This window comes from Bubalus kerabau, chromosome 6 (assembly GCF_029407905.1).
Source record: "Bubalus kerabau isolate K-KA32 ecotype Philippines breed swamp buffalo chromosome 6, PCC_UOA_SB_1v2, whole genome shotgun sequence".
Lineage (NCBI taxonomy): Eukaryota > Metazoa > Chordata > Mammalia > Artiodactyla > Bovidae > Bubalus > Bubalus kerabau.
In genome coordinates this window covers 115,678,932-115,696,284 of record NC_073629.1, presented here as the reverse complement: position 1 = coordinate 115,696,284, position 17,353 = coordinate 115,678,932, and the positions used below count along the sequence as shown (strand labels likewise).

The 17,353-nt window shown below is 55.4% G+C and overlaps 1 protein-coding gene and 1 long non-coding RNA gene across 3 annotated transcripts in view; both read right to left on the bottom strand.

Annotated features, from left to right (window-relative positions):
* AGAP1 (ArfGAP with GTPase domain, ankyrin repeat and PH domain 1) overlaps window positions 1-17,093 on the bottom strand; it is a 562,171-nt gene extending 545,078 nt beyond the window's left edge. The window contains exon 1 of one of the 2 annotated variants that reach the window (XM_055586531.1): window positions 16,321-17,093. In XM_055586531.1, the coding sequence (XP_055442506.1) occupies window positions 16,321-16,483 (163 nt within the window). In that variant the 5' untranslated portion in view covers window positions 16,484-17,093. The remainder of the gene's footprint in view (window positions 1-16,320) is intronic. The other variant, XM_055586533.1, reaches the window with a different exon arrangement.
* Window positions 1,034-16,309, bottom strand: LOC129655748 (uncharacterized). Its single transcript, XR_008716111.1, has 2 exons — window positions 15,613-16,309; window positions 1,034-1,438 (listed from the first exon to the last, which is right to left on the bottom strand). It is a non-coding gene; the product is annotated as an uncharacterized LOC129655748 (long non-coding RNA).
* Window positions 17,094-17,353: the final 260 nt, after the last annotated feature.

The window sequence follows — 17,353 nt, the reverse complement described above, 5'->3', positions numbered from 1 at the left end:
CAGCATGTTAAGTCCTCAGTGGAGGGGGGGGGTGTCCCCACGCAATAAACAGCTGGTGCTAGAATGGATTTTAAGGAAGGGAAAGAGGAGAAGCCAGGAGGGTGCTCATGAATGTTTCATAGAAATTTCTGGAATCCAGAGCAGGCGCGGCTGTCAGGGAGGTGTCAGGGCAATGGTGTCCCTTACAAGGCAAAGCCACGACGGAGCAGAGCTGTGCCCCAGGCCCGCAGGCTGAGCCAGACCCCTCCACCTGGACACCCGCTGAGCATCCACTGCCCCGTGCCGGCTTCTCCTGAGCGTCCTCGCTGTGCAGGGCACTTTTAAGTACCTGTTGACGTCCTCTGTACTCCCGACACTAATCCATAACTAGAGTCTAAACGGAGCCACTGGGGCAGGGTGAGGTGCAGGGGAGGGGTGCGGACTCCGGGCCAGCTGGCCTGGGTGTGAGCCTGGCCGTCCACCACCCAAGTGACAGATCCCAGACAGCTGCCTATCCCCCGGGAGGCTTTCCAGGCACAGGAGCCGGGCCCAGAGAGGTCCACGCGTGATCACAAATGGGCCCCCAATGGAAGAGCAGGAAGTTCTGGGGAAGGGCTCGGCTCCAAAGGGATCGGCCCAGCACAAGTATGGCCTGGCTGCCTGGGGAGGGGGAGCTTTAGGAGAAGACTCAGCAGGACGCTGCTCCCTTCCAAACTCAGAGGAAGGGCCAGAACCTAAACAGCAGGGATCCTAACACACAGAGCAAAGAGCGAGGAGACAAACTGAGCTGATGGCCGGGGTTGGGGGGTCTCTGTCCACTGCACCCGGGCCGGCCTCCAGCCCCATTTCCTGCCCCTCTCTGCACAGTGAGAGCAGTGGAAAGAGGACCACATGGGCTTCGGTCACGGAAAACACAAGGAGGCCCTGGGCCTTCGAGGGGCTTCAAGTCTCGGGGACCCCGCTGGTGTGGACGCAGCTCCTCCTGACTCCTAACCAAGAATGGTCCCGGCAACAGATGTCTTCAAGCCGAGAGAGAAACTCGTGGTCAAATAAATTTAAGTTTCTGATGAAAAGTTTTATTTCCCGAAAGCTCCAAAAAGGCAATCTCAAAGTCATCACTCTTCAAGTCATGGGTTGTTTGTTTTTTTTTCTTCAAATACTGGAACCTAGGCTTAAAAAAAAAATCCCTGTATCTGAATCTAAAAGGAGTTACGTAACAACAGCCCATGTAACAGTAACCATGGAAAATGGATCTTCCAGACACAAGTTTCTGGAAAAGTTCGCTGCAATTGGCGTGTACACAGTATCTTCCTCCAGGATTCCCAGGCAGCGGTTGCTGACGAATCAACGTGTGGTCACAGCAGGCTGGAGAGTCCCGTCCCAAGGCTTCAAGACACGAATGCCAATTTAGACAGTCCTTGTGTTTAACCAGCGATCGTCAAGGCTGCCAGGGGTGACTCTGGGAATAAAACAGAACTAGACTTCATGCTCCTGTCCTCTCGGGAAGACACCCTAACACAGCCACACAAACACCACACTCACAAATGTAATTATAAATCGGTTACGTTTCTATGGGAGAGACATCCCGGGAGAAGGGGAGGGGGGCCAACAGGGAGCTCGGCTACAAGGGCGAGTGGGGTGACCTCCCCAGGTCTCTGGGGTTTAAGGTAAGGTCACACAGACAAGTGGCATTTTTTTTAACATGCAATTTCATTTATGTGTTTGCTTCTGGTTGCACTGGGTCTCTGTTGCCGCACACAGGCTTTCTCTAGTTGTGGTAAGGGGAGGCTTGTGTCTCCCAGGCCCTAGAGCACAGGCTCAGCAGTTGCCGCACACAGGCGTGGGTGCTCCGTGGCACGTGGGATCTTCCTGGACCAGGGATCGAATCCAGCTCTCCTGCATTGGCAGGTGGATTCTTTACCACTGAGCCACCAGGGAAGCCCCTACAAGTGGCTTTTGAATATGTAGAGGGAGCCAAGCCATAAGGAGAATTCTGGTAGCCTGTTGTTGACATGGACAAGCAGGACATCTGAAATCTCCTTCCACCGTGAAAATGTGCGAGGGAGACCGGGCCTTCTTTTTAACTTAAACTGTTAGACCAAGAGGACCCCCACCCCATCAGCAGGTGACATGACAGACTATTAAGCTTTCTGCCGCTTTGCAGGGAGAGGCGGTCTCCGTGAGCAAGTGAGACGAGAAGGGGGAGGAAAGGGCGGACACTCGGGGGGTGTGGAAGGTCACCCCCACCCAGACGAGCAACAAGTGAAGAGGCGACCACTCAGGTTCATCATGCAGTGAGTTCCCCTCCCTAAAAAGCCTGCCTGGACTTTGAAAAGCTGAGGGTGACAAAGTGGAGATTAAAAGCCGGGGCTCTGGCTGGGTATTTGAGACCCCACAGGCTCAGCACATGGAAGTCTGGTTTGGAAGCAAAGACAGGGCAGTGGGCTAAGACGGCCTGAAAGCCTGAGTCAGGGGAGAACAAAGTCTGACCGGCCGGTCCAACCTGGGGGTATCCTGGAGTCAGCCCGCACTGTGCGGACGAACAGCGGCCGTGGAGAAGACTGCGAGAGGGACTTCCCTGGGAGTCCAGAGGTTAGGACTCCGTGCTCTCACTATCGAGGACCTGAGATCCGTCCCTGGTCGGGGAACTATGATCCCACCACAAGCCTCACAGCATGTCCCAAAAAGGAAAAAAAAAGGAGGCTGGGGAGAGATGCTGAGAGACGATACAGGGACAGAATATGCTGACTCAATTCCTGGAAAGGCCGCGTGGTCACAGGCCAGCTCTGGGCAGGATGTGGAGAGAGCTGCAGGGGGTCAGACAAGGAGGAGGAGGGGGAGACTGGGATGGCTGGCCCTCTGTGAGGTCATCGCTGGCTCAAGGACAGCCCAGAAGACACGCCCCGCATGGGCCGAGTCTGGGGAACGGGAACTCGGGGGCCTAATCAGGTTCTGTAATTAACACTAAGTCAGGAACCACAGGGCCATTCAGCTCCCAGTTCAGCCTGGGATGTGCCCAGAGCTCTTGAAGCGGAGAGGTGATGAGAGCTGAACTAGACACCCAGCAGGCAGGCCGTGCGCACGCACACACACATGCAGAGGCGCATTACTCACACCTGCAGCACTGACCGTGTGCTCACAAGGACACCGGTGTGCCATCTGGGTTAGGGACAGCTTCACACCTGCTCTCACTCTCCTGGCCGAGTCAGGGGAACCAGAGAGAGATGTCGGAGGTTATCCTCACAGATGGGGTTCCTCCTACCACCCCCTGCACACCCCCAGATGTTGTAACGAGGCCTTCAAGGCTGTGACCCTGCACAACGTCATTCTGCCTCCAGGAAGTGTTCACAGTGCAACACGATCCAGCAAGAAAATGCCTGTGCTCCACAGCAACACACGGGCTGCTGCGAAAACCAAAGTCCTGGACACAGAGGATGGCAGGCCATCCCTGCAGCCAAAACCAGCATGGCCCAAAGAGGGGCTGCCCTCCCACAAACACATGTGGTCGGACACAGGATTCAAGTCAGAGCTCAATCCGAAGTTTCCCTTTGGGTTCAAGGCTGAACTGTATCAAGATTAACAACAGAGATTGTAGAGATTATGTAGAGATTAATTCTACGTAAAATAGACAACCAACAAGGAACCATTGTATAGCACAGGGAACTACACTCAATATTTTCTAATAATCTATAAGGAAAAACGATATGAAAAAGTATATATACACACATATGTATAAATGAACCACTGTGCTGTATACCTGAAATTAAGACAATACTGTAAATCAACTATACTTCAATAAAACAAAAAATAAATTAAAATAAAAAAAGATTAACAACAAAAACCATGCTTCCAAAACACAAGTTAAGCCAACTGCTCCGGCAGAAGATACTTCGTATTTTGTTGCTGTTGTTCAGTCGCTCAGTCATGTCTGATCTTTGCAACAGCTTGGACTGTAGCACATCCGGCTTCCCTGTCCTTCACTACATCCTGGAGCTTGCTCAAACTCATGTCCATCGAGTCGGTGATGCCATCCAACCATCTCACCCTCTGTCGTCCCCTTCTCCTCCTGCCCTCAATCTTTCCCAGCATCAGGCTCTTTTCCAATGAGTCAGCTCTTCGCATCAGGTGGCCAAAGTACTGGAGCTTCAGCTTCAGCATTCAGTCCTTCCAATGAATAGTCAGGGCTGACTTTCTTTAGGATGGACTGGCTGGATCTCCTTGTAGTCCAAGGGACTTCGTATTTGATGCCCAAGTAACAAGCACCTTGTCCCTGCTGGGTCTGCACCGCACCTGGAATCTGACACCACGACATCCAGATGGTACTGCTTCCAGAAACCCTCTGGATTCCAAACCAACATGGAACTAGCCTAGGAAAGCTCTGCGTTCTGTTACAAATGCCAGTTGAATGGTCATGCTCTGGATGGAGAGATATAAAACCCAAGCAGAGAAGCAAAGCAATGGGTATGTAAGACTTCACCCTGAACATTCTTTCAACTCTTCCATATGTTTGAAATGTTTCAACACAATATATTGAGCAAAAGAGATCCTCCCGGACTTGTAAACATGACTTTCATCTCTCTTAATAGCAAACGTCTTGTTCACACAAATCCCAGACCCCAGGCTGTGGGACACAGACACCCAGAGTGGGCGCCCACAGCCCACCCAGTGGTAAGGGCTCCGCAGACTCAGGTGTGGGGTCTCCCTTCCTGTGCCCTGAGCTACACAAAGCACCCGGGTGTCTCCAGCAGTGAGTGCAGGACCCCACTGTTCCAGACCACCCAGAGATTCTTTAATCTCCAAGCAAGTGATCTGGAAACGAAAAATCGTTGAGTGTGCCCCTCCAACATGCATAACCCATCAGAAGCAGAAGTTTGAACTCTAGGGAAAAAAAAAAAAACAGGGTCTGAAGTCGAAGTCTAGAACTCTGAGCCATTCTCAGAAAAGCAGCACTCCCACAGGTCCAGACAGGGACCTCACCGGCCAGGCAGGGTCACCACGACTCTTAGAAGCACATGACCCAACTGCCCCCCACTACAAGATTCTCCTGCCAAGCCAGCTGAGCGAAAGCACTGGAGGCTTGGGATGTTTGAGGGGGACACTCTAGATTTAGGCAGTAGGCAGAAAGAGATGTATAATTTTCTTATGCCCCAATATAAGATGATCAGAAAAGCAAGCCCAAATTGAGAAACCTGGGTAAAACTGAAATTTTTTTAAGTGGGGGGTAAAAAAAAAACGTTTTTGTGTGAAGACAGGGAGATTTCTTTGGGCAGAGATGAGTTTTCCAAGGCCTCCTTGGGAGGTGAGAGGCCAAGGTGTCCTGTCAATGACCGCCCCCCACCCCACCCAGCCCCAGTGGCATGAGCTTCCCATCTTCTGGGGCTCAAATGGGGCTTCCTCCAGGAGCTCCTGGCTTCCCTTGTGGCTCAGACGGTAAAGAGTCTGCCTGCAGTGCGGGTGACCTGTGTTCAATCCCTGGGTCAGGAAGATCCCCTGGAGAAGGAAATGGCAACCCACTCCAGTACTCTTGCCTGGAGAATCCCAGAGACAGAGGAGCCTAGTCGGCTAAAGTCCAGGGGGTTGCAAAGAGTCGGACACGACTGAGCGGCTTCACCTCACCAGGAGCCCAGTCCAGCCTTCCCAGCCCAGCACACACCCGGCCTGCCGCCCGCGCCCGCCCTGGCTCACCCAGCACGCGGCCCGCGCCTCTGCGCTGCCAGCACGGGGCCTCTGCCCGTCTGTGGACTCGAGCCACCAAGTGAAAAGACAAACACCTAACAGGCCGAGTCAGGGCTGGACACAGGCACCAGCGGAGTGCCACGGGACCTGCGCTCTGGGCCGGGGACACCCGTCCAGGACACCAACCGGCGGGGTGAACAGGACCTGAGGGGCCACCGCGGCCCAGGCTCAATCGCACAGGTCCCCTCCCCCGCCGGGAAACAATTCAGTCCCTGGCGAGAGACACTCCCCACGGGCTGTCGTGCCCCTGACACCCACCGAAGAATCTGCAGAGGGGGAACTGGCGGCCCGTGAGGTCAGGATGCCGGCCTCCCAGCCGGAGTGACAGGCAGGGTGACTCCCGAAACCATCCATCAGAGACCCCCGTGCAGGGGCTGCGTGCTTCCTTTCCAAATCCCGGTGCCTGGGGAACTGCCCCTGGTAGCTGAGCACCCCTCCCGCCTAAACCTCGGGCCCTTCAGGGCATCTGGAGGTGGAACCCTCCTGCCCCAACCCGGTTCCACTCCTGCGACCCCAGGGTCAGACCTCGCTCCCTCCACCTGGTGAGTCACAGGCCCCTTCACGCCTGCACCTGCCTCTTCGGGGGGCGCACCTCTGATTCCCTCCCTGCTCCCCTGCCCTGGCCCCAACTTCCCTCACAGCAGCCCAGTTCTCTACCTGCTGGCCACTCCGCCCCCCACCACCGCAGCCACCGCAAAGTTTCTGTTCTGCCCAGCAAGCCCCGAGCATCACGGCCCCCCGCCCTGTCCAGACAGAAATCCATAATCAGTAGTTTCCCATGGCCCAATACATAAAAGCGCTCACAGCCTGCTCTCTGGGGCTCTCGAGGCTCTTCTCCATCCGCCTGCCCTCCCCAGGTCCCCGCCGGCTGCGGAGATGGGGTTCTGGGTGGTCCATTCCTACCACCCACCCTCCCGGAGAGCCTCAGCGCTCTGCCTGTGTCCAACAGCCTCCCTGTCCAGTAACCCCTCTGCCCCCATCTGTCTAGCCCACTCTGGACTGGTGCGGCCTCCTGGGCTAGTTCCCACTGCCCTGGGAGAGGCACTCCGGGGGCACCCGTCTGCCTGCACCCCAGAAGCAAAAGATAGCGCCCGCCCAGTCCACACGCGATAGCATCTCACCTCCCAGGCTCCTCACATGGGCCGCTTCCCACGCTTGCTGAACAAAGTGAGGGGAAGCCCTGCCCTCCCAGCCCCCATCCCTCAAAATAAATATTTGCCTTGGTACCGCCACTGGAGACTTCACAGGGCACACGCCCCTCTCTCTCCAGCCCCGGGGTCCTTACATGCTTCCTGGGTTGAGTGTGGCCTTTTTTGGGGGGGAGGGGTGGGGGCGGGGGTGCAGGGCAGCTCCCAGGACAAAGTCAGAAGAACAAAGAAAACAACCCCTTGAGAGTAACAGAGAGCTGGCAACACTTAGCTTTCTTTTCCTTTTGTGTCTCCACATAATTGCCACAAACAGCAGAGACTGAAGAGTGCTAATATGTAACCACTCAGACCGCAGATCAGTTTGAACCCAGAGTCGCAGAAGGCGTTTCCCTTTAGATAGCAACATGGACAGGCGGGCACCCAGGTGTGAGATGGACTCCGGGGGTAGGAGGGGCGGTCTGGACTCAGCCAAGAGAGCCCCCACTGACCACTGAGGTCAAGCAAGAGCCAGGGAGAGCCGCGGGGACCCCGGGGGTTGCTCCGCATTTTCAAGGAAACTATTTCCTGCTGAAGGGTTGCACCCTCACTGCTTCATGTATAAAGCTGCAATTATTCCACTAACCAGGAATGAAGAGCCCATAGACATCCCTAAGTCTAAAATCTAACGTCTGAGACAGTGCTGGAAACGCATCAGGCACTTGACTGTTTCTGGACAAACAGCTGGAAAGAAGGCGAGGGAGGGAGGCAGGCAGGAGGCAGCCTCCATCCTAAGGGTCTGCGGTGTAAACCCTGAACAGCAAAGGAAAGGTCCCTCCAGACAGGGCCGCCGACAGAGTGGGTTTGGGAGCAGCTTCGCTGACCTGGGGGAAGGGCTAACAGGACACTAACCACCGCCTCACCAACAGAACAGGGACACCAAAGGTGTCCTATATTAGGTGTCCTACTAGGCAGGCCTATTCCCACGGCCCCGAACAGGAAACCACCCAAATGCCCGTCGCTGGGACAGCAGGTGAGCAAGCAGAAGCAGCCACCTCCAGCCACACACAACACAGAGGAGTCTTGCCCTGCGCTGGCCAACTTCGCTGTTCTGATCTGGATGTGGGACGTACCCACGTGGTCAGTTTGTGAGAACACCCTCCCTTAGGACCTGGGCATCCTTCTAGATCTACGTTCTATGCCCCCCCCCAAAAAAAAGAGTCCCAAAAAGTGTCTAAAGTGGTCTCAATACCTCCAACCCCCAAACTCCTAATGGTACAATAATATACAGAAAATTGGAGATCCAGGCTTGACGGTCCAAAGTAAAACTGAAACAACTGTTTGTCTGTCTGAGACCAGGTTCACCAGCCTGAACTAACAGGTGTCGGGACAGGAGACCGAGGCACTGCTCACGGCAGCACCCGGATCCACAGAAACCGTAGCGAAGGGCGGGGCTGGCAGGCTGGCTGGCCCACGGAAGTGCCCTCCCTGGAAAATGGGCCAATCGTCCCCTCCAGACAAGGATCCCTGGAAACACAAACAGCAGAATGTCAGCCCACTCCACTCTCTCCAGACCCACTTCCATTTATCTCATTACAAAAGCGTGCCCGTAGTCACCGCATCTATAACATATAACAACATATAACATATAACATATAACTCTTGCTGCCTCAGCAGTCACGTGGAGAAGGTGAAGGAATAAACTCAGGAAGTGAAGGGGTGCCTTGCTTTGCTGCAGGCACTCATGCAAAAAATTTTTTCTAACTCCTTCAAGTATCCTCAGTAGACCTGGTATAGCATGTCCATATTAACTAAAAACGCATTGAATTAAGGCTAAACCCACTTCCTAAAAGATCCTGTTACCCTCTTTAAGACTATTATGAGAATCTGTTAACAGGAGCTTTATGTGCTAAGCTGGAAAGCAACATGGTTCTATTTGCAAGAACCTGCTGGATGTTGATATTTCTAAGACCAAACATAAATCGTTTGTGAACATGGCCGGTAATTATTTGGAATTCTTCTCCCAGAACCATGAAAAGTGTTTCCCACCCTTTCAAAAAAAATAAAAGGCAGCTTTGAAGCACGATGCTAATGACAAGCAGACATCGTGAGCGGTTGTTAGGATCACACAGTTGCTTGTGTAGAAACACTGCACAAATACTCCAACACTGCAGCCCAAAAAAAGACAATCCGAATCAAACAGCGAGAAGAGTGTGAAAATTGCAAATGAGCCCCTGGTTAAACAAACACACCAATCTGTTCCCAGAGAGCTCAGGGTGGCCACCTGTTGGGGCTGGTGGCAAGTTCTGATTACCAGTGGGAGAGACAAAATGGGAGTGATGACAGCCACCCCCCACAGCTCGGGCCCTGGGCCCCACCCTCCAGCCTATATTTAGTCTGCTCTTTATGGAAAATGTCCCAACCTCGCACACAGACAGCTATTTGGCTGGTCACTAAAAGGGTCCATTAACAGACCTCTTCTGCTGGCACTGGTATCTTCTCTCCTTCCCTCCTTAGCTCCCAGGTGCAAGTAAGCCCCTCCTGGCTTGGGTCAGTCATGGGCATAGGCACAGGGCAGGGACGGGACCCACCACAATGCCAGCCCTGCCCCTGGACAGGTCATCCCTGCAGCCCCCTGTGCAGGCCTCCCACACCACAAAACAGGAGAGGGAAAGTGCCCCCTTGGCCCTCCCGGAAGGACGTGGCACGGAGGAGGCCCGGTGCTCAGACCCCCAGGACAATCACAGATGCTGCAGAGATTAGAGACAAACATCTGCAGGGTGCGTGTTCCTTCTCGGAGCAAGGTACTTAACAGAGCGGAGGAATTACGAGGCTAAGCACCCGATCAGAGCCCCGAACCCTGGATTTTAAAAATAACTAAGCCTGATCGGCTTTGCCAAACTCAATCACTTAGGCCTCAAAGAATCCGGAGTGTTGGGCCGGGGGTGGGGGGCAGGGGACAGGGGTTTGCTTGAACGCTGAGAAACAAGAGATGGGACCAAATCAGTAGTTAAAACCAGCCCTAGTGAGACTCACCAACGATAAACACCTGCAGGGCACACAGGGAAAAAAAGGATGCAGAATAAGGGATTTCAGTCTTAACAAAATAAAAAGCCAGCTTTGGACAAAAAAGACAGGAGGCAGTAAACAGGGCTCCAGGCTCTGCAGTGGAGGCTGCAGCTCCCTCCTGAGTCACTTCCTCCAGGGCCCCCAACAGCCCTCTTAAGCTGCTAATAACAGATCGCTCTCCTTTTTAGGGAAACGCCCTTTTAGCAGCAAAAGAACAAACACAAGGATGTTTCACCTGCCAAATTATCATAACAAGTGAATACGGAAGAACCTCACTGAAACATACAGGAGATTTCCCTAAAAATCCACCATCGCAAGACAGGAAGGGGAAGTCCAGGGAACCCCAGACGGGACTTCTGGAATACCATCCCTGAGGGACTGAGGAGTGTGTGGTTTAGTCGCCAAGTCGTTTCCAACTTCTTGGAACCCACCAGGCTCCTCTGTCCATGGAATTCTCCAGGCAAGAATACTGGGGTGGGTTGCCATGCCCTCCTCCAGGGGATCTTCCAGGAATCGGACCCAAGTCGCTTCTGTCCCCTGCACTGCAGGTGGATTCTTTACCATAAGCCAAAGGGGAAGGCCCGCCCTTGGCAATGCCCATCCTCCACCCACCACGTTCCTTGCAGGGCACTTACGATCAGCATCATCATGGAGGTGAAGTGAACATGGACTTGAACCCATTCAAACCTGGGCTTCAATCCTCCTCCACTGTGTTTAAGCTGAGTCACCAGAGGTAATGGCCAGGGCTGCTGACCCCCACCGGTCCCCCACAGGGGAGGATGAGAGGACACCCCCTCCACTGATTGAGAGCGACACTCAGGGAAGGTGCCCAGTCCACCCCTGGACTGCCCTCCCCTCCTTGACCATGCTTCTCAAAGTGCGGTCCCCGGACCGGCAAGCCAGCATCCTCTGGAAACTTGTCAACAGCACGCTCTCTGGCCTGATCCAAACCTACAGAAGTAGCAACTCTGCTTTCCCAAGCCCTCCATGTGATTTGACTGCACACTGAACTTCAAGAATCAAGACTCTCAATGTTCCATTGAAGATACCACACCGACAGCCACCCAGACCTGCCACTCATTCGTCCCTATCAATAACACAGACTCTGCACCTGAAATTCACTTACACCGGCAGAAAAAGCACCACCCTTCTGCAGACAGCTGGGCTGAAAAAGTTGTCAGGCTTCAGCAAGCAAATCTTTCTCTTCCCCTACATGCACTAGAAAAACAACTCATTGCTACCCAAACAGCACACCCAGGTTAACCACCACTGCCTGACCCCAAAGCACCCCAGTCCAAGCATCTGTGCTCTCGTGACAAGTTTCAGAATACCCTCTCTGCACGATCAACACGGGTCAGATCACCAGTGAGGAGGAAGAGGACCCAAAAGCCAGAAAAAACGTGAGTCCCTCCAGCAACTCACACCCTCGACAATTCCTGGGCGTCCTCCAAGGGCCAGACACGACACACAGCATTGCTGAGGAGATAAAAACGTGCATGACTTGATTTCCTCAAAGAGCCCCCGGTCCTCAGGCTGGACTGGAGTAAGGAGATGAGCTTTGTGCAGGGAGCTGGGACAGAGAGCCTGGGCAAGGCCGGGAACACGCTGACCCCAGCCAGGTGGAAAGGACGCCTGGATTCTGGAAGGGTCAGAAGCCATTAAGGTATGAAATTTAACTCGGAAGGGACAAATAGCCACTTGAGAATTAATTTTAAGGAGGAGACTGTGATACTCATATCAATAACTAGAAGTCCCCATGGTTACAACTTTGATGAAGCCTGAAATATTATGAATACAGTCAATAGTGTCGAAGAAGAATTATGCTCACCTAACGGCAGGGAGAAGGTATTTGTTCCCTAATCCTGCAACAACCAGATTAAATAAATTTCCATAGGAAAACAGGCTCTTACAACGGTTTTGCTAAGGTAAGCAACTTCACAGAGAACATAAGACCTCCAGCCATTGGCAGCATCCGCAAACCCTTCTTCTCTAGGATAAGGTCGGTTGAGGGGGGCACAGGCTCGAATGGTTTGTACATTCAACTTGTAGGAACTGTGAGTAATCAGGAGTCCCATCACTCGCTCAGAAAGGGCTGGAGAGTCAGCCCTGAGGATGACCAGCCCTGCTCATCTCTTTCGAGCAAGTTTCCTATCCTTTCTGGCTCAAAGTAGAGTGAAAGTTGCTCAGTCATGTCCGACTCTTTGCAACCCCATGGACTATACAGTCCGTGGAATTCTCCAGGCCAGAATACTGGAGTGGGTAGCCTTTCCCTTCTCCAGGGGGATCTTCCCAACCCAGGGATCAAAGCCAGGTCTCCCATATTGCAGGCAGATTCTTTACCAACTGAGCTATGAGGGAAGCCCTCTGGGCCTCAAAGGAGGCATCGATGTCACGGGATCATCACAAGATGGATGGAGATACGCAGGTCAAGCACTTAGCTCTCTGCTGTACACGATGCTGAATGGAGCGGCTGTACCACGAGAGGAAGGAGGGCCCCTGTCCCATCTTCCCAGGTCCCCCACATGCCGGAGCTCCGCCCTTGAATGCCCCCCGTGAGTGCCCTGACCCGGCATGCCAGGCACCGTTCTCCTTTTGAACACCGGGACTTCTCCAAACCCTCAGAGGAAGCCACACAAACCACCAACGGGGCCAGCAGGGCACTCGGTTCCCCCTGAGCTGCTGCCTGGTGGGCGTGGAGACACGAGACCAGTTAGGGGCTCAGCCCCGGCTGAATACGCTGGCTGGGTTGTCATCCGCATCGCTGTTCCGCTGCTGGCAAGCTGAATTACAATGTGCAATTGCTAATAGAGGCTTTACCCATGCAAGAAGAGCAAGCTTTTTTATCTAACAAGAAAGGCAGCTGATGCGTTTACCTCAACCCCATCAACTCCAGATGGGCTTTTTAAAGAAGAACCCGAGTGGGGACCCTAGGCAGGATGCTCACCCTGGAGACAGCTGGCCCCGGCTCGCTTCCAGGCATGGAGGACACCTGCGGTGCCAGCCACACCTCTGGGGGACACCCCAGAAAACTGATGGGGTAAATCTGAAAACAATGGGCAATGCCTCCTTAAGACTCCAGATCCCGGAGGGGAAAAAATAGACCTCTGTCTCAAGCAAATATTTGAAAAAACACTTTCTTCTTTTTTGGCAAGTAAATGGCAACTCACTCCAGTATTCCTGCCTAGAGAATCCCAGGGACAGAGGAGCCTGGTGAGCTGCCATCTATGGGGTCGTACAGAGTCGGACACGACTGAAGTGACTTAGCAGCAGCAATGTTTCAAAACAAGACTAAGCATTAAATCACGCTTCCGTGCCTTCAAACAGGGTCACAGACCCGACTCAGGGTTGGGATTCTTGGCGAGCCCTTTCAACTAAAATATATACAATTTGGTCCATCATTAAGAGATTTTCCAATCCAGACTCTCTGGGAATCACTTTGAAAACAAGCACGAGCCGAAACTTCCTTCCCTTCGACAAGCCCGCTCCTCTCTTCCACAGCAAAAATGCTTCAAGATGCCAGAAAACAGGAAACGTTTCTGTAAATTATGACACAATCAAATGCTGGAATATTACGCCAAGGTGAAAAACCGTTATCCTCAAAATTTTTCATAACATGGAAAAGTGCTCACATTGCACCAACAAGTAGCTTTGTAAGTCTGATTCCAATTCTGTGCATATACACACAGACACAGAAAATAAAGCCTGGCTGGATATCCTCTAAAATGCAGACAATCTTCCCTGTTCGTTGGGAGAAGCGATTCTTAAAACAATTGACTATGACGCGCACAGACTTTAAAATTCCGAGGAGGTGTACATTTTGCCACGGTACTGCCCTCGCCTGGCAGGTTCACAGGCAGGGGCAGATATGTGCGTGCTCCTCAGGGCTACTGGGATGCTCCGGAGCGCACGCTCGGTTATGGCATGGAGCTGTGACAAACGCGTCTACAGTTTGCGTACCCCAGGGCCATGCTCCCCCATCTGGGGTGAGGGAAGAACCCAATAACCCATGCCCTACTCAACTGCACCAAACTGCTTCTTCGTACTTCTCACATCACAGGAAAAATGTTGTCCTGCCACAATTGAGCAATCTTCTCGGCTTCCAAAATATCAAGGGCGCAGATATAAATCACAACTGCATCTTCAAGCTGGCACAGAGTGGGGGAACAGTTCATTATAACAACGAATTTCATTAGGAGCAGCAGAAGGTGGCCGGGGAGTGGGGGAAGCCTGCACACCTGGGTTCCAAGGATCCTTTGGTTCAGACTCACCTCTGACCTCAGTCAAATGCTCAGGAGGTCATTAACCTTCCCTGAAGCTCCATCCTCTAGAAAATGAATCTGGCCCACATTCTCCCCCAAGGTCGGGACCGCCACACAATGAGCTTATGAATATAAGAGCATCCTTGCTAAAGTTCTTCTATACAAATGAAAGGTGCAATCATTGTTAATAACGCAAAGAAGGGACGCATATCTGAATGATTCTTCGAGTCTCATTAAATAAACCACAGCCCTGACACAACACAGACATTCCTTTTTTTTTTTTAACAGAAAAAATAATAGCCTTGTCAAAGTCCCAAGCAGGATTCATCACTGATTCTGAGTCTCATCAACAAACGACAAGGCTTCCGGCCAAGAAGGAGCCTAAAAATCTCAGCGCGTACAGGCAGACAGACACTGAGCTACCAGAAACCATAATTAAGGAACCACACAGGTTTTTGTTTTTGTTTTTTCCAAAAAAGAAGAATGAAACCACATCCTCTTGCTAGAAAGTCAAACTGCTGCGTGGGGAGCGCCTGAGACCCCAGAGCTGGACTTCAAGAAGGACGCTCTGATGAGGTCTTTGCACGGAGACTAGGCGCTCTCGGCCAGGTGCATCCAAAGCTCAGCACCAGCTTTCTAAGAGTTTCATCAGACTCCCGTGGATGCTGCCAGGACAGAGAGAGGAGCAGGGGGCCTTTCACGTGAGTGTCCACCGTGCCGGAGCCCAGACCCTGGAGGCATGTTCCTGCCAGCTCGCCCAGCATCAGCGGCCCTGCGCTGGACCCCCGGGCCTCCCACAAGTCCTGCCAGAGGCACACAGGAGCCTCTGCCTCTCGAGGAATCTGGAAGCATCTTAAATGGCCAGCGGGGCAGCAGGTGCTCTGACAGCCAGGCCTGCAGAAGGCTGGAGCACCATCCAGATCCTTCCCGGAATTAGCAAGTCCCCTATGGAGACAGGACGCCAATCGGGCAGCCGAGCTGGGACGCGGTTCAAGTCTGTGGGGCTGCCAGATGCCAAGGGCATCGACACCACCTTCTCCATCTAACCGGCCAGGCATCAAGCCCAGCCACTCTGGGTTGAGCCATGCAGGCTGCACAGCACCCAGGCAAAGCTCCCCCCGCCCCGAGGCCAATACCCCCTGCTTACAGATGGACCAGAGCTGGGCGATGCCTAAGCTGGGCTTCGGACACACTCCTGGCCAGGCCTCAGAACATCCTCAGTATTCCCCAACAGCGGCCAGAAGAACTCTTACTTGGGACTATTTTATATTACGGACAACTCACCCTTCAGACCTTTTACCATCACTGGCCAACAGCAAGGAGAGGGGGAAGCAAGGGGACAAGCTGGAAGCTCAGTAGCAGAGAAATAAGAACCACGGGGATCCAGAGAAAACACTGGCCCCGGAGAGGCTCCGCGGCACCTCTCCTGAGGACCTCTGCCTCACCCGGCTTGCAGGAAGGGTGAGTGGCATCCCAGTGCCAGGGGTGTGAAAGTGACACCCCCCAGGGAGCGTTCTTCTGATCTGATGCAGGATGTCGGTAGAAAACACTGTAGAGGAAACCAGCCTCTGCGCAGGAGCAGGTGGGTCGGACCTGCGGTGCTGTCCGTACCCGGGGCTGGTTCTCCGCTGGGGCTAAGTTCCGTTGCCTCCACTGTGCCCCCGAAATGGGCAAACACACCAAAGGGGTTGGCCCTACCCTGCGGAGGAGACCCGCCAGCCAGAGCCTCGCCCCCAGCAGCAGCACTTCTCCAAAGACCTCTTCAAGTCCAGCAAGACGCTCGGCCCCGGCCCAGTAACCTGTCACACGGTCCGGGGGCGCCAACCGCTCCGGCCGCTCCGGGGGCTTATGGCTGGGCCGGTTAACTCGTGTGGCCCAGGACGCGGCCGCACAGAGTCACTTTCTCAGCGGAGACTCTACAGCCCATTAGCACATTATCGCCGGCGATCCATCTCTGGCCGCGAGCTCGCCGGCCCTCTTGGCCTCCCCCTCCGCTCTCGCCCGGCCTTGCCGGGTGAGAAGCACCGCAGTGCCCACTCGGCGGGGCAGCCGCGTGCCATGGCCCGGCGCGTGTGTACACACGCACGCATACACACGCTCGCGCGCGCGCGCGCGCCCGCCCTCCAGAAGCCCCGCGGCGGCCCGGCCCTCACCTTCGATGGCGATGACGTGCTCCCGGATTTGGTTCTGCAGCACCGGCTCCTCCACGCGCTCCAGCAGCTCGTAGATGGAGTAGATGTTGGGGTGGACCGACTCGAAGCGCTGGATCTCGGCCCGGATGGCAGCCGAGTTGGCCAGCTGCTGCTGGTAGTTCATGGTGCAGGCGCCGCGCCCGGAGCCGCGCGCCCCCCGCCGCCGCAGCCGCCCCGCGCCCCGGGGCCCGCGGGCCGCCGAGCCCCGGGCGCCGCAGCCCCCGGGGAGCCGGGCCCGCCGGGCGGCGGGCGGAGGAGGCGCGAGAAGAAAGGAGCGGGCGGAGCAGGCGCGGGGCCGGCCCGCCGACTCAGTTCATGGCCGGGACGCGCGCCCGGCGGGCGGGCGAGCGAGCGGGCCCCGGCGCCCCGGGTCAGCGGGCCCCCATGGAGCGCGCCGCGGCGGGCGCGGCCGGCCCCCGGAGGACGCTCGATCGGGCGCCTTCCTGTGCCGCAGTAGCCTTCCACCCCTAGGCGCTGCCCCGCCGAGCAGCCATTAAAGCCCAGGCGGCCGCCGCGCTCCGAGCGCCGGGGCCGAGGGCCGGCCCGGGGGCAGTGGCCGCTCCGCTCGGGGCGCCCCGGCCGCGGCGTAAGTCCGCGCGCTGCGTCCTGCGCCGCCCGGCGCGCCGGGGCCGCCCGCGCCGAGCCTGCCGTGCGCCGCCCGCCGAGCCGGGACCGAGCCGCAGGCGCCGTGCAAGCCGCGGAGCCCGCTCCGAGCGCCGCCCGCCGCCTGCCCGGCCAGCCCCCTCCCTGGCACGCAGGGCTCCGGCCCACGTCGGCCCCGCCCCCGCCCGCGCCCGCGCCCGCGCCCCGCCCGCCCGCGCGCCCGCCGCCGCTGCGTCCTCCGCGGCGCTTCCCAGCGCGCCGGATCCCGGGGAATTGCGCCAGGCCCCGCCCCGCGCCTGCCTCTGGGCTTCCTGGGACTTGTAGTCTGCGCTGCGTCGGGGCCCCGCCGGGACCGCGGGGAGGTGGCGCGCAAGACGCCCCCGGGTCGACG